Source organism: Varanus komodoensis, unplaced genomic scaffold (assembly GCF_004798865.1).
Source record: "Varanus komodoensis strain SLA01 unplaced genomic scaffold, ASM479886v1 scaffold87, whole genome shotgun sequence".
In the NCBI taxonomy this organism is placed as follows: Eukaryota; Metazoa; Chordata; class Lepidosauria; order Squamata; family Varanidae; genus Varanus; species Varanus komodoensis.
In genome coordinates, this window is record NW_025336565.1 from 188830 (window position 1) to 203716 (window position 14887).

Below are 14887 nucleotides of genomic sequence, written 5' to 3' on the forward strand. Positions count from 1 at the left end.
AAATTGAAAGCTTTTTTCTGTCTGAAGCTGCAAATGTCTTCCAAGGTTGCAACTCCCAAGCCTGTGTAGAGAGTTGTAAGTTCCAGCACGAGAAACGAAAGAGCGTATCAACTGCTTTTCCTCATTTTCCATAACCTGCCAATCTGGAAACATTTTTGTCCCGTGTAAATAAGATGCCCGCCTTTTCCGATCACCATCGTCCACCAAGAGTGTGCTTGTATCAGAGCACTGAAGGGAAGACTGGAACAGAACCTGTTAAAAACTCTGAAACATTAGAGAGTCTATGCATAAATTCTGCAGATTCAGGGTAGATTCTTGTAGGTTGTATGCCCTTGGACACTCGCAAAGGGATGGCCTGAATGTTGGTATTTCTTTATCTCTATGCCTGCAAATATATAAGTATGAATATGTGTATGTTTGAAATCAGAACACGTACATTCTTCTACTTTCGTTTTCTTTTGTCCAAACTTTCAGATATCATTATTAAAATTTAGTAATGCCCTGTATTTGAGTGTTTTGTTTCAGGGAGTAATTTTTATTATTTTATTGCTTTTAACCAGTGCCTGCAGCCAGTGTGTTATCTGTGCCCTGCAACCTTCTAGATTAATCTGCCTTCAGCCCACTTGGCATAAATTCAATTTTACTTAAATTGCACTGATTTCAAGGGGACTAAAGGGTACCCACCTTAGGCTGCAATCATACACTTGTTTAGATTTTAAAAAAAAGGCTTACAATTCCCAGGATTTTCCAACCAACATAGCTTGGAGCGGGAGGACTTTTTTCTAAGAATTCATAGAATTGCGCCCTTGTAACTATAATCCTATACAAAATTCCCTGGGAGTAAATCTCATTGGACTTAAGCAAGCATAAGTAGTCTGACTCAAGACCTATGTACGAAATAAAATATATATCCACTGAAAATCTGGATAATTTTTTGCCTCCCCCAGAAACTTCTTCCGAGGAAGACACATTATATTACATAATACTTCGCATAACACAACTTTTCATAATCTCTCCTTAATATGCATTGACCCATGATTTTGTGGGGCAGTGTGTTTAGCATCCTTTGAGTTGTGCACGATCCAGGTTGTTGAGTCTCAAAGACTTCAGGCTAAGAACATCTTGCTCCTCTCTTGATAGATATATCCAGGACCCCGATGCTATCAAATTGTGCATGGTAAACCAAAAGGGGTGGATAGAATTGGGCTGTCCCCATCCCATAATACCAGAATGTGGGAATCATCCAAGGAAATGGGCGCACAGAAGATTCTGGGTGGATGTCAGGGAGTGTCCCTTGTAACACAATTTGTGTTTGCAGAACAAATCCCGCTTGGGAACGTACATCCAACGTGGTGCTCGGCACAGTTAACCGATTGTAAAAGATAATATGGCAAGTTTATGGAGAACCAGAATGGTGTGGTGGTGAAGAGCACGGGACTGGGACTCAGGTGATCCGGGTTCGAGTCCCCACTCAGCCATGGAGCCAACTGGGTGACTTTGGGCCAGTCACAGCCTCAGCCCAACCTACCTCACAGGGTTGTTGTTGTGGGGATAAGATGGAGGAGGAGAATGATGTAAGCTGCCTTGAGCCTTTTGTAGGAAAAAGGCAGCATATAAATCCAAAAATTAAAAATTGAAATAAATAAGTCCATGGATTGGGTGGGCAGAACAGCTTGATCGAACCTTCTAAGTTCGGAGAATATATTTCGGGGTGCTCAGCTTCTTCCACCCAGGGGACTGCGGGGGAAGATCTCGCAGCCAATTTTAGGAGAACGCTCTTCCTGCTTTTAACCAAACCTCACGAGAGGCATTTCAGCCTTCCAGAATCCGAAAACGTGGTGCAAACGCCAGAAAGCCACCAAATGATGGGTGGTCACTGTAGGGCACAGCTGTGTAGGGGTCACACACAAGCAGGATTAGGATTAGGACCGGGGGGGGGGGGTTGCATGGCAGTCCTGAGGTCCAACACCCGTGTTGTATTTTATTGGATGCCAAATGGGGGAGGCCAACAAAACGAGAATTGCTGGGCAGGGGATGCTGGACCTTGGATTTGCTCCAACACGGGGGTTCTCCTAAAATTTCTCCAGGAGAGGGGACCTCACCGCCCCCCCCCCCCCCTTGGCTAGCTCTGCAAGTGGCCTTCATGCATACGGCTAGCGCCCCAGCTGAGTTGCCCACCCACTCAAGAAGCACACTCCTTCCTCTGCCTGAGCTGCCCCTCCCGCTTCACTCTACCTGGATCCAGGTGATGGGTGAGCACCACAAGCCACATCCCCAAGCCAGAAGAACAATGCCGTGGTTTATTTTCCAAATTTCTAGAATACGCGCACAGACGTGGGGACTGTGCTAGGAGCAGCCAGCCAAGGGTTGGTGCTCGAGAGGGTCCCCTCTGGAAAAATTCAAATAGGGCAGCCTGGTTGTCTGCCAAAACCCAAAAGCAGCCTTCCCCAACCCGGGGCCTTCCGGATGTGTTGGACTACAACTCCCATTATCCCCAGCCAACTACACCCAGGAGCCACAGCAACTGATGCGCACAGGGCTTCCCCTGCCGTGCACAAGTTTGTGGGTACACGTCCTCACATGGATCTGTGCCGCACGATACGTGAACCAAGGAGAAAAAGAAGCGCAGATACTGAATTTCTTCCCATCGTGGGGGAGAAGGAAAGAGAGAGGAACCGGAGCGAACTCATCCCAACTGGAAGGCCGTGCAAAGAACGCAGAAATGAGGCGGCCTTCACTCCCAAAACCACGGGGGTACACATGACAGACAGCGCATGCACAGGCTATAAATCCTGCATTTCTAAATCTGAGGGTTTCGTAAAGCTTCTTCTCCATTGACTCTGAAGGGGGGAGGATGGGAAACGGAGAGGATGCCGACAGTATCCAGTTCGTTTCTCAGTAGACTGGGAATGACAGCTCCTTCTCCCATCACCCCGACGTGGGTGCTTCTCATCTCAGCAACATCCTATCAAGAACACAACAGGAACTGCAGCGGGGGGGGGGCACCTTCTGGGAGGCAGGAGGTCCTTCGCCGACTCCCTGGGAGCTTTTCCATCTCCCCCATGTGCAAAAGGGGCAGCCTAATTCGGCAAGCAAATTCACCCTGCAGATTCTGTAGGCTGGGCTTGCTTGCAAAATTCCTGATGCTTTTTCTGCTGCAGAAGGAAGTGGTGGGAAGGAGGAGAGCAAAGATGATCTGGGGACTGGAAGCGAAGTCCTGTGAGGAGAGAGCGAAAGAACTGGGTGTATTTAGCTTGGAGAAGTGAAGAAGGTGGTGCGGGGGGATATCACTCTCCAGGTGCCTGAAAGATTGTAAGAATGTAAGAACAGCCCTACAGGACCAGACCAAAAGTCTGTCTCACCCAGTACTTTGCACAAACCAGCTGCCCACAAGATCCTTCCAGCAGGATGGGTGCCAAGTTTCTCAGCCACCGGCGAATGCAGGCAGAGGAAGCCCATGGCCAGCAAGGCTAGTAGCCACGGAGAGCCTCCCGCTGAATTTGCCCCACCCCCTTTTAAAGCCATCCAGACTGGCGGCCACCACCCCTTCCCATGGCACTGAATTCCACAGTTTTAACTATCTGCTAGGTGAAGGCGGCCTTCCCGCCAGCCAGCTGCAAGCAATGCTCAAGCGTTGCAAGACGCAGCATGCATTATTTCAAGCGCCCCCCTTTTGTCTCCCCTTCCTCGCCATTTTTCTAGGCCGAACAGTCCCGGTTGTTGCAGCCGCTCCTCACAGATCCAGCCCCCCGATCATCTTAGCTGCCCTTCTCTGTACTGTGTACTTTGCCACAAGGAAGGTGGCCAGGATCTCTTCTCCGTCATCCCAGAGTGCAGGACACGGAATAGCGGGCTCAGGTTCCAGGAAGCCAGATTCCGGCTAGATATCGGGAAAAACTTCCCGACTGTTTGAGCAGTACAATGGAACTGATGACCTAGGGAAGTCTGGGCTCTCCCACACTGGAGGGCGTTCAAGGTGCCACTGGACAGCGCTCTGAGAAGGAAGTTTCAGGGGGGGTCCTGCACTGAGCACCTGCACCTGGTGGCCCGCGCCCCCCCCCCATCTCCACTAAGCTGCGATTCTGTGAAAATGTTTCTGTGAGGACATCATGTGCTGCCCACTGCTTCTCTACCAGGTCCCCAGAGAAATATGGAGGGGGGGGATCCCACACCTGATATAGGAAAAATCATATATATGTTCCCACCCAGGACTGGGAATTTGCCAGCATGCGTGCACATGCCGTCCTTTAAGCCTGACAGCCAAACTCTGGAAAGTCACATCCTCACCCCCCCCTTGCCCCTCTGGCCTGCCCCCAGTTGGCCAGTTCTCTTCATGGCCCCCCTGCAGCTGGCAAGGGCCACTCACACGTCCGTCTTGGAAGGGAGGGCGTTGCTACACTCTCCGCAAGGTGAAGGAGGGCCCCATGATCTGGACCTCCCTTGGCGCCTGTGTCGCCAAAAAATCAGCGAGTTCATTTCCTGGAAGGCGAAAAAATGGGATCTGTCCTGGGGGATGGGGTGGGAAGCAGTCTTCGCAAGCCTCTTCTCCCCACACAGGAACTGGGGAGCAAAGCTCCTCTCTCAAGCCCCCTTTTCCCCATGGGGGCTTCAAGATCAGCTGTGGAAAAAGACTCTTGCAGACACACTTCATCCGCCCAGAAGCGCACCCCACTGAATTCAGTGGGGCTGAAGCCCAAGAGGGCAGGGAGGAAGCCCCGGTTGGCTGCAGGCCTGAAAGTGCAGCTACCCCACAGAGGGCTTGCCCTCTGCTGGGGCTGGAACTGGCCCCCTCGCCCAAGCCGCCTGGCCCCTCAGGCCACGCTGGCGATGTACATGCAGAGGGCCTCGCGGACCCTCTCGGACCGGGCGGCGGGCTTGATGCGGGTGTCGGGCCGCTGGAGGGGCTGCTCGAAGGTGGCGGCCAGCTGCCTGGCCTCGGCCTCCCACGTGTCCTTGTAGGCCTCGCCCTTCTCCTCGCAGATGTTGTGCAGGACGCAGCAGGCCGAGATCAGGCGGGGAAGGTTCTCCACAGCACAGTCGTTGCGGCCCGTCAGGCACCGCCAGCGCCCCTTCAGCCGGCTGAAGGCCTCTTCCAGGGGCTCGTGGCAGCGGCTCAGGGAGGCGTTGAAGGCCTCCCTGGCTCTGTCCAGCCCCTCCGTGTAGGGAACCATCACCCACGGGAGAAGGGGGTAGGCCGGGCCCCCCAGGATGACGCGGGGTACAGAGACCCCATTGATCTCCACCGCCCCCGGGGGAAGGAGCGTCCCCTCCTGCCCTTTGGTGAACAAGGTGGATTTGTTGAAGATCTTGGCCTCGTGGGTCTTCCCCGGCCAGCCGGCACTCAGGTGCGTGAACTTCCCCCGGTGGTCCACCAGCGCCTGCAGCGCCATGGAGTAGTACCCCTTCGTGTTGACGTACTCGGCCGCCTGGTGAGGGGGGCACAGGATGGGCATGTGGGTCGTGCCCACCACGCCGGCACAGTTGGGGAAGCCCAGTGCCCGGAAGCCCTGGATGATCTCGGGGAGGCCCCCACCCACGGTGACCGTGCTGCGCATGAGCACCCTCTGGATGGCCCGGCAGACCTCCAGCACCACCGAGCCGGCGGTGGACCTGCCGACGCCGAACTGGTTGCCCACGTCGCGGTAGCAAACGGACGTGGCCAGCTTCCAGAGGGCGATGGCCACGCGCTTCTCCACGCTCAGCGGGACCCGCATCCGCGTCTTCTGGCGCTGCAGGGCCGGGGCCAGCTGCGCACAGAGCTCCAGGAAGGTCGCCCGGCGCATGCGGAAGTTCTGCAGCCACTGGTGGTCATCCCACGTCTCCAGGACCGTGCGGTCCCACCACTCGGTGCTCCTGGGGCGGGCCCAAAAGCGGCGCTCCACCGAGCGGAGACGCCCGCCACGCCGAAACCCAGCGCCGGAGGCGTGTCGGGAGAGCAGGACCTCCTCCTCCTCCTCCTCCTCCTCTTCCTCCTCCTCCTCCTCCGATTCGGCTTCCTCCTCCTCCTCCTCCTCATACCCTCTCTGCCCCAGAGTGTGCAGGAAGGCCCACCGGCGCCGGGACGCCGCTGCCGACGATGCCTCGCCGCTGGCACGCAGGTACTCCATCATCAGCGTCCCGGACTGCACAACACACAGGACAGCAGCCTCTCTCTGGGAGGCATCCATGCCGGGACTTTGCAAGCAGAGCGTGGGAGAGAAGCTTCGGTTTGGTAAAGAAAGCAAGAAGGCGTGGGCAACTACGGAGAACTAGAAGACAGGGAGGAACTGTGACAGACGTAAATAGAACGAATGCTTCCTCGATGCAACAGTCCTGGTCTGGACGGCCTATCCCACACTCCACAGCTCCAAAATGCCTCCAGAATGCAGCGGGTCTCTGGGGGGGAAATGCAGGTGATCAGGAGACAATTCCGTAGGAACCAGAAGCAAGGTCACGGCGCCCTTGTGTGCCCACCGGCTGGACGCAGCGCCAACGAGCGGCAATTCACCTTACACGCTGGAAAAAAACATTTTTAAAATATATCAAATTTTAAATATTATTAAAACCAGCAGGAGAGACCCTTCCAAAGTTATCCCCACTTGCAAAGTGCCATTTGTCGGGCATGGTGCCCTCCTGATCTGCTTGGACTACAACTCCCAGCATGCTAGCTGGGGATGCTGGGAATTGTGCAAAAACATATCTGAAGTCACTGAGCTGCATGGGCAACTGGAGACCAGAACGCATGGGGGACACGTCCCCAGGAAGCAGCCCGACTGCCGTGCCACCTCCGTGTTCTTTCAAAGCTTCTTTCTGCTGCTTTAACATGCTTTTATTTCACTGCATCCGTTATGTTCCGGAGTTTGGGAAATCACATCGCTAGATCTCCAAAAAGCAGCATAGAAACATTAACAAACACTAATATTTTTGCCAGCCAATGCTGAAGGCAATGAAATTGGACCCTGGCTTCATTTCTTGGTACCTGTTTTGGTACCAAGCAAGAATCCCCAGCAGGGGGGAAGGCAGGGCCGCCAGGACCAGCAGCTGGAGGAAACGCAGCCGTCGCACCCCTGCCCTGCCCTGCCCTGCCCATGGGGTGCAGGGGGCGCTGCTTTGCTGCCATGTGACCAAGGGGAACCCTCAGCCTGACCGGATGCGCCTCGTCTTTTGTTCTCGGCTATGAGGAACTGGCAAAAGCATCTTGCACCTCTGCAAGGGGGAATTTGGGTGGTGCAGCTTTGAGATGGGCCGCCTGCAACTCCCATCATCCTCCCCATGCTGGACAGAGGAGGGGGGAATGACTTCGGTTGTATCTGGAGGGCACCAGGCTGGGAAGGCTGCCGTAGCCAATTCTTCTCTAGAACGGCCAGGTTTCACAAGGACTCCTGAGGGCCAAACGGCCACTGTATTTGAACTTGGCAAGAACCCTTGCATTCACCCATCTCGCCCCGATGCACCTCCCGTCTTTCCACTAAAATAGCGCTCAAGATGGCTGCCCACCCCCATGCCCGATCAGAGTGACTAATAACCCCCAGGGTGCACCTGCTGGAAGCTTGGCTCATTTATACGAGCAGGGCATGCGTGCCATCTGCATCCAGGCCCTGCCTGACAACGGGGCACCATCACGGATTGGCCAGGACTGGACACCTGCGCCAGAGCAAATTACTTCAGTGGGCACACCATGCCCCTGCAGCTTCACTTTTCTGGGGCATTGTGGGAAAAACATGGCTGCCAGCACACAATCCTGGAGGCTGCCCCATTTGGGGTGCTTTTTCCCCTGCTCAGGACCCCAGAATGGCAGAAACACTGAGCACTGCGCATCAAGAAAATTATGGTGGTGACCCGTCTCCTCTGCTGGGGAGGCATTTAGTCCATGCTAGACTAAAGGGATGCTTGGTCCGATCCAACTGCTCAATTCAATGCAGGGCAGTTCACGCCCTTCCAGAACTCCGGCCTGCAGCTCCCATCATCCCTTCCCACTGGCTACGCTAAGGTTTTTGGGAATTTTAGGCCACAACAAGTCGCCCACCCGTCTTATGTTCCGCACATGCCTCCCTCGGCATCGGAGCTAATGGGACAGGCGAACCCATCTGCCACTCTTCCTGGCAAGGATGTTGTGCGATCCTTCGCGCACCGCCGATCGCTGCACTTCAAGTTTTAAGCATTACCCCCATTGCTGCCTGCCTGCTTTTGGTGGTGGCGGTGAAGATGACAAAAGGCAAGGAAAAGCAAAAGCCTTGCGTTTTTATTTTCCAAATCGGGTTCCGCCCCGGCCCTCTGCACCCTCCTGCCCACCGCCCCGTCTTCCAGCACTTTTCCACCGACCCGCCCCAATTTTTAGCCCTGCTTGTAACACTGGCGCAGCACGAAACAAACCTGTTTTTTTCTGGCTGCCGCCGGGGAGCTCGTCCTCCAACAGGCTGCAGGGGCGGTTTGGAAGGGAAGGGGAAATCTTAGAATGGGGAAAAGTAAAAAGGCACCGAGGTGGGAAGGGCGGCGTGGGGGGGGGGGCAGGGCTCTTCCCTGGGGCGGGGGGCTCAGAGGACGCGCGGCCCCCAATCTGGGAGCGCAAGGGTCGCCCTGCCCTCCGCCAATCATGCATTAAAGGGGGGGCGGAGGAAGGGGGGCCGGGGCCGGGGCGAGGACGTGCTCCGCGCACGCAGCGCGCTTTCCGCGCCGACCCCCGAGCGCGCACAGCCCGCGCGGCGTCCCTTTTGTCCTCGCGGCCGAGCGCGCGCGGGGCAGCACGGAGAAGGGGCGGGGGGAATGCAAAGCAGGCGCGGATGCCCATCGCCCATTGGCCGCCGCAGCGCCCGCCTTTCCCCGCTGACGAGCAGAGGGCGGCCGACTCGCCGGCGCGCCCCGGCGGAGGTTCCATGGTGTAATGGTTAGCACTCTGGACTCTGAATCCAGCGATCCGAGTTCGAATCTCGGTGGGACCTGCCCGGCCTCGTTTTCCTGCCTCGCGCCCCGTGAAATCGGGGGATCGGCCCCGCGAAGCCCTGGAGGAAGCGCTAACGCGGGCGAGGATGCGTGTGAATGCATCCGCGCCAGGCTCGGGAGAGCGCGAAAGCGGGCAAGCCGCGTGACGCGTGTGCAAGCTCTGGAGAGCCTCCGCTCTCTCCATCAAGCGCGTGCAAAATCGCGTTTTTGTGATTTCGGGGTTACCCCGATGAGGCAGCGCATCGGCTGGCGTTGGGCCAGTTCCTCACTCTCAGCCTAACCTACCTCACAGAGTTGTTGCAGTGAGGAGAAAATGGGGAGGAGGAGAATCTTGCAAGCTGCCTCGACTTCCTTGCTCGAAGAAAGGCAGGATATAAATCAGAGCGGGTCGTTAATTTATGTTATGTTAGATATTTGTATTTTATTTGTGCAAGCCGTTCTGAGGCTCTTGCAAAGGACGGCATACAAATATCCTAAATAAATAAATAAATGCAACCCTAATAATAAGGTACAAGGAGCTCTTACTTAAGCAGCTGACAATTAAAACAATTCCAACACCAACCGTCCTTATTCAAATATTAAAAACAGTGGGATGCTAACAACTGAGGACAGATGCTAAAAGATAGCGAAGGACAGCATGAACTTCTGTGTCTAGCCAAAAGCACTACCTCAGTTTCCACGTATGAATTTATTTGGGTGCCATCCAGAGAACTACAGGTATCTGGGTAATTTAAAAATCCAAGCAAGCCAGAGTGTTCCCACACTGGCCTCTGCCAGTACGCAACTACCCACACCCCCAGGCCTGGGAGATGGAAAAGTCCAGGTCGGGCTGTATGCCATCCGTGGCTCACTTCGGGGGTCTTTGCTGGTGCACAGGGGGCCGGGGGGGGGCAGCAAGGGGTGCTCTTCCCTTTCTCTTCTGGGGTCGTCCAGCAGCAACTGATGGGCCTCTGTACCGGTCTGCCTGACCGTGTCAAGCTGCTGTTTTCTCCTCCTTGCGTAGGTTTGTCATTTGAGAAATGCCTGTTGCAAATCCTTCAGCTGCGAGTTTCTGTCTGACGAGTTTGAATAGATTGGATTGCATGCTCTGGCGCGGCAGGATTTTGCAGTGTCCTTTGGAGGCAAGCTGGACGAGTGGGGTTTGCACCCGCTGCTTTAGTGCCCTCATCCCCAGCCCCCCTCTGGACAGTCATTTGGGGTGGGGGCCAAGCTGTGGGGCTCTGACTGCAGCCCAAGCACTGCCCTCTGCAAAGGAAGAGGGCTTAGAGGAGCCCCCGGCCCCTCTCTGGAGCACCAGGTGTCCAGAGATACGAGCAGCAACCTAGCAAACCTTAGAAACACAGAGCGCGTCAGAAGGGGCCTCCGGGGCCATCTAGTCTGACCTCCGGCACCAGCCGGCTCCGCTCACGACATGCCCGCCATGGGCACGTCCGGCACGCCCTTCCCCTTCTCCTGCACCAACTTGCATGTTCAAGAGGTCCTTTCTCCATGCCAAGAGTTGCTGCCTTGAACCACACCGGCCTGGCTCTCTCTCTCCTTCATTATGTTTCCTTCAGCCACCAGTTTCCACTGCTTTTCCTCCTTCCCACACCTAAGGAAACCCAGCCACTAAGGGAGGAGAAAACGGGAAATGCTCTCTCTGAGTTTCACACGTGTGCAGTCCTCATGCGTGGAGGGAGAGGGAGAGAGCGAGAGAGAAGACTTTCCAGACCTAAAGGATGCTCTCCACTCGTTCATGCAGGTCGAAAACTTCCTTAAGGTTTAAAACCTAAGCACTCGGGACATCATCCATGTGCCCAGTCCAGAGGGAGGCTAGAAAATGGCATCAGGAGAGCAGGCTCCTCTGTGGTGGCCCCCGATCTTTGGAACAACCTCCCTGCGGTAGCCCTCCCGGCCCCGGATCAAGACAGCCCTTTAGGTGGAGGCCTTTGGAGACCTCCTGGGTCACCCAGGTGCTTATCCAGATAATCCTTTCCCTTTGCAGAGTCATTTTCACTGTATGATTTTAGCTAAATAAATAAATACTAAAAACACATTTTGACACTGTTTTTATATGTATTGTATTTTTATGCAAATTGTAATGTAAATTTTATGTAATTAAAATTTGTTTTATTACAAATATTGTATTGTTTTATGCACCGTTGTAAACTGTCCAGAGAGCTTCAGCTATGGGGCAGCCTAGAAATGAAATAAATAATTAAATGAAATAATAATAATAATATTTTAAAAAACCCACCCCAGCCCACACACCACAATGAAGGGTTGTGGTCTCTCCATAGTCACAGGAGAGTCTCTGCTGTGGAAGTTGATAAATTTCCCCATGCGGATCCCCGTCTTTCATGCATGCGGCTGTTCTGCCGAAGTTCCCCAAGGATTTGAAACAACCACATGTCATCCCCAGCGAGAAACCGCCTTGGCTTCAGTGGCTGAGTGGATGCTTTAATAGCCGTGCCGCTTGTGACCCACCTCAGCCCAGCCTGGTGTGGCTCAGCAGCAAGCCAGGACTCTGCGAAAATAGTTACCCTGCTTTCTCTGCCTGAAGGTGCCAAAGGATTCCAGGCTAAATACCTGGGATTTTTTTAGCCTGGAAAAAGGGCGAGCGAGCAAGGGGAGACGGGCTAGAGGCCTTCAGAACTATTCGTGGTGTGGAGCGGGAGACGTTTTTCTCTTCCTGTCATCATATGAGGGCCCAAAGAGGCTGCCCCATAACAGTGGGATCATCCCATGGCTGGTGGGAGATTCAGGAGGGCGAAAGGAAGGACTCCTTTGCATGGCGCATAGTTAAACTGTGGAACTCTCTGCCACCAGCGCTGGTGGATGGCCTCCAATCTGCAGGGGACTGGGGAAATTCCTGGAGGAGGAGAAGGCTTTCTGGGCCACTAGTCCTCATGATTCTGTGCTGCCTCCAGGATCAGAAGCAGTGGGCCTGTTGCTGGGGAACATGCATTGGAGAGTGCCATGGCCTCCGGTCCTGCTTGTGGGCCCAATCCAGAGCAGCTCTTCTTACGTTCTTGGGATTATGGAGGGCAGGGCGGGGGGACTGGCCCAGATACCTGATCCCAAGCTTAGCGGCTGAGTCATAGGTGGTTCTCTGTATTCCAAGCGGGTGACTCAGGCAGCTTCAGCACCGTGCAGGCTCATGGGAAGCGTAATTGGGTTAGCGCTCATTACAGGCAGGTAGCGAGTGAGGCAATGCCGGGAAGCGGCTGCAATTCACATGCCAGCTGGGCAGCTCTGCGATTCTTCACAGCAGATCAGAAACTTAGTGCGGGGCAGTGCAAGTGTATGCAGAGCCAAATCGAACGGGTTCCAAGCCATGTGGTTGCAGTGAGGCATGATCCTTTGCAAAAGTCAAATATTCCCAAGCATAAACTCCATGAGCTGAAGAATGTATCATAAACTTAGACCTAAAATCTTCCCTTTTGGAAGCTTCTGGCAGCAGGATCCAGCTGCCATCAGTACGCAGTGAGCAAAGCTAACTATCTAGATCATATCATGAATCTAAAACACCACACCAGGACAGTCCCTTCCAGAGGTCTTGGACTACGTTTCCCACAACCCCCAGCCATCATCCCTGCTGGCTGGGGTTGATGGGAGCCCTAGTCAAAGCCAATGGTGTGGGCACCATGTTGAGGAAGGATGATCTACAGCATCATAGACCTGTTCAGAATGTAATGGCTTCCCCCAAGGGACTTTGAGACCTACAAGTGGCAGTTGTGTTTTTTTAGGATGGTGAGAATTCGCAAGCAGAAATCTCACTGCTGACCCATCTACCACCTCGCTGCTCCAATAGCATCCTTGGGACAAAGCCATGGAGGTTGATTTTGGGTTCTCTTTGAGATGCGAAATATGTTCATGCTAAAAGATCCGATTTATTTCTCTTACCGGTCAGGAATCAAGAAAAATAATACCTTGGTTTGTTAATATTTGTTTACTAAAAGAGTTCAGCTTATTTTATGGAAAGGCTAGTTTCAGTCCAAAAAACGTTGACAACAGGACCCTATAACTTTTTGCATGTTTAGGGAAAAAGTCCTACTGTTCTAAGAACTTTTTTCTATCTAAACATGTTTAGGACTGTACAGTTAGGTTTGTATAATTGATGGATGGTGTTCATCCTGTTCTGCGTGGGGTTGCACTCCCCCTCAGCCACTGGGCAGTATATAAATTAAATAAATAAACTGAATTTTCTCCACACTGAAGCATGCCTGCATCAGCCTCTCATCTTCTCTGTGCCAATTGAAGATGATCTTTGGCTCCCTGGCTAACCCTGCTGCAGTGTTTGTGTAAGGTTTTTATTTTATGTTATATTATTATTATTATTATTATTATTATTATTATTAGGACGGGGCTGGTTCTACTGGAATTGTTTTAGCTGTTAAATCATTTTTTAAAGTTTGGTATATTGAAAACCTGCTGTCATAATTATGCTCTTTAATGCCATTTTTATTGTATCTTTGCTTGTGAATTGCCATGAATCAGAGGTGCAGCCTTTGACTATTGGGCAGTAAAGAAACAAAATCAATAAATAGATGCACCCCTATCTGGAGAATGACTGCCTTGCGACAGTGACACAAGCGTTGGTGACTTCCCGTCTGGACTTCTGTAACGCGCTCTACGTGGGGCTACCCTTGAAGACGGTCCGGATACTTCAATTGGTCCAAAATAGAGCTGCCAGGCTGCTGATGGGGACTGGGCGTTATGTTCACATGACTCCAGTCCTCCGTCAGCTTCACTGGCTTCCCATTGAAGTCCGGGCCCAATTCAAGGTGTTGGTAATGACCTATAAAGCCCTAAACGGCTTGGGTCCTGGTTACCTGAAGGAGCGCTTACATCCTTATATGCCCAGCCGCCCCCTGAGATCGGCGGGAGAGGCCCTTCTCTGGGAGCCCTCCGTGGAAGAAGTTAGGAGGGTGGTTACTCGGAGGAGGGCTTTCTCAGCGGTGGCGCCTAAGTTATGGAATGTGCTCCCCAGAGAGGTCCGCCTGGCGCCGTCGTTATTTGTTTTTCGGCGCCAGGCGAAGACCTTTTTATTTAAGCAGTATTTTAAATGTTAATATTATTGAATTTTATTTGGCCAGGGCGGCTTGTTTTATAGTGTTTGTTTTATATTATATATATGTATTTTATTGTATATATTTTAAAATGCTATTTTAATTTTTTGTTGTAAGCCGCCCCGAGGCTTCGGCGAATGGGGCGGCATAAAAATGTTTTAATAAATAAATACAGACAGACAGACAGACAGATCAAAGGAGAGGAGAGAAAATCCTCCACAGCTCCATGCATGGAAAACCACTGGGATTCAGTAGGATTCTCTCTATTAAGGTCATTTCTCCCTCTGGAGGAGAAAAAACAAATAACCCTTTAAAAATACGCTCAGCTGGTCCAGGAGAACCAGGTCTGCTGATCGTGGTGCAATTCACGTTCTCCTGCAAGGAGTTTCCCCCTCAGCTGCAACCTTTGAAGCAATGCTGAGCACCGCAGAACAGAGGTTGCTTTCATATGGTGCAGGGCACCTTGCTTTCCTATTCTTTATTTCCTCACATTCCCGTGGGAATAGACGCATCTTTTCCTTCTGCAGGCTTGGGGACCCTGCCTCCAAAACCAATGACGGCTGGAGCCTGCGTGGTGCAGAGGTGAAGGTGCCGAACTGGGAGGCGGGAGGTCTCGGCTCGAGTCCCCACGCAGCCATGAAGCCCACTGGGTGATTTGGATTCTCATCCCAACCTACTTGGAAGGAATGAAATGAAGAGAAGGAGAGTTTGGACTGCAGGGTAGACTATGGCAGTGAAAAGGGAAGCTGCAGAGCCAGAGCCCTGGTGCTCCTTGCCCTGCCCTGCCCTGCCTTGCTTTGTTTTGCTTGTGGGGGTTTATTTATTTATTTAGAAAATTTCTATGCCGCCCCATTCGCCGAAGCCTCGGGGCGGCTTGGGTTCCCTGAAAATCCTGGCACCCAAGCCTGGAACCTTCT

At 53.1% G+C, this 14887-nt stretch overlaps 1 protein-coding gene and 1 non-coding gene across 2 annotated transcripts; one reads left to right on the top strand and one right to left on the bottom strand.

Moving 5' to 3' along the window:
* Positions 1-4811: 4811 nt before the first annotated feature.
* On the bottom strand, positions 4812-6167 carry LOC123016597 (protein ANTAGONIST OF LIKE HETEROCHROMATIN PROTEIN 1-like). The gene is made up of 2 exons (XM_044417112.1): positions 6019-6167; positions 4812-5853 (listed from the first exon to the last, which is right to left on the bottom strand). Exons 1-2 carry the CDS (start codon positions 6165-6167, stop codon positions 4812-4814), a joined length of 1191 nt encoding a protein of 396 aa, XP_044273047.1.
* A 2679-nt stretch (positions 6168-8846) lies between these two features.
* Positions 8847-8918, top strand: TRNAQ-CUG. The gene has a single exon. It is a non-coding gene; the product is annotated as a tRNA-Gln (tRNA).
* Positions 8919-14887: the final 5969 nt, after the last annotated feature.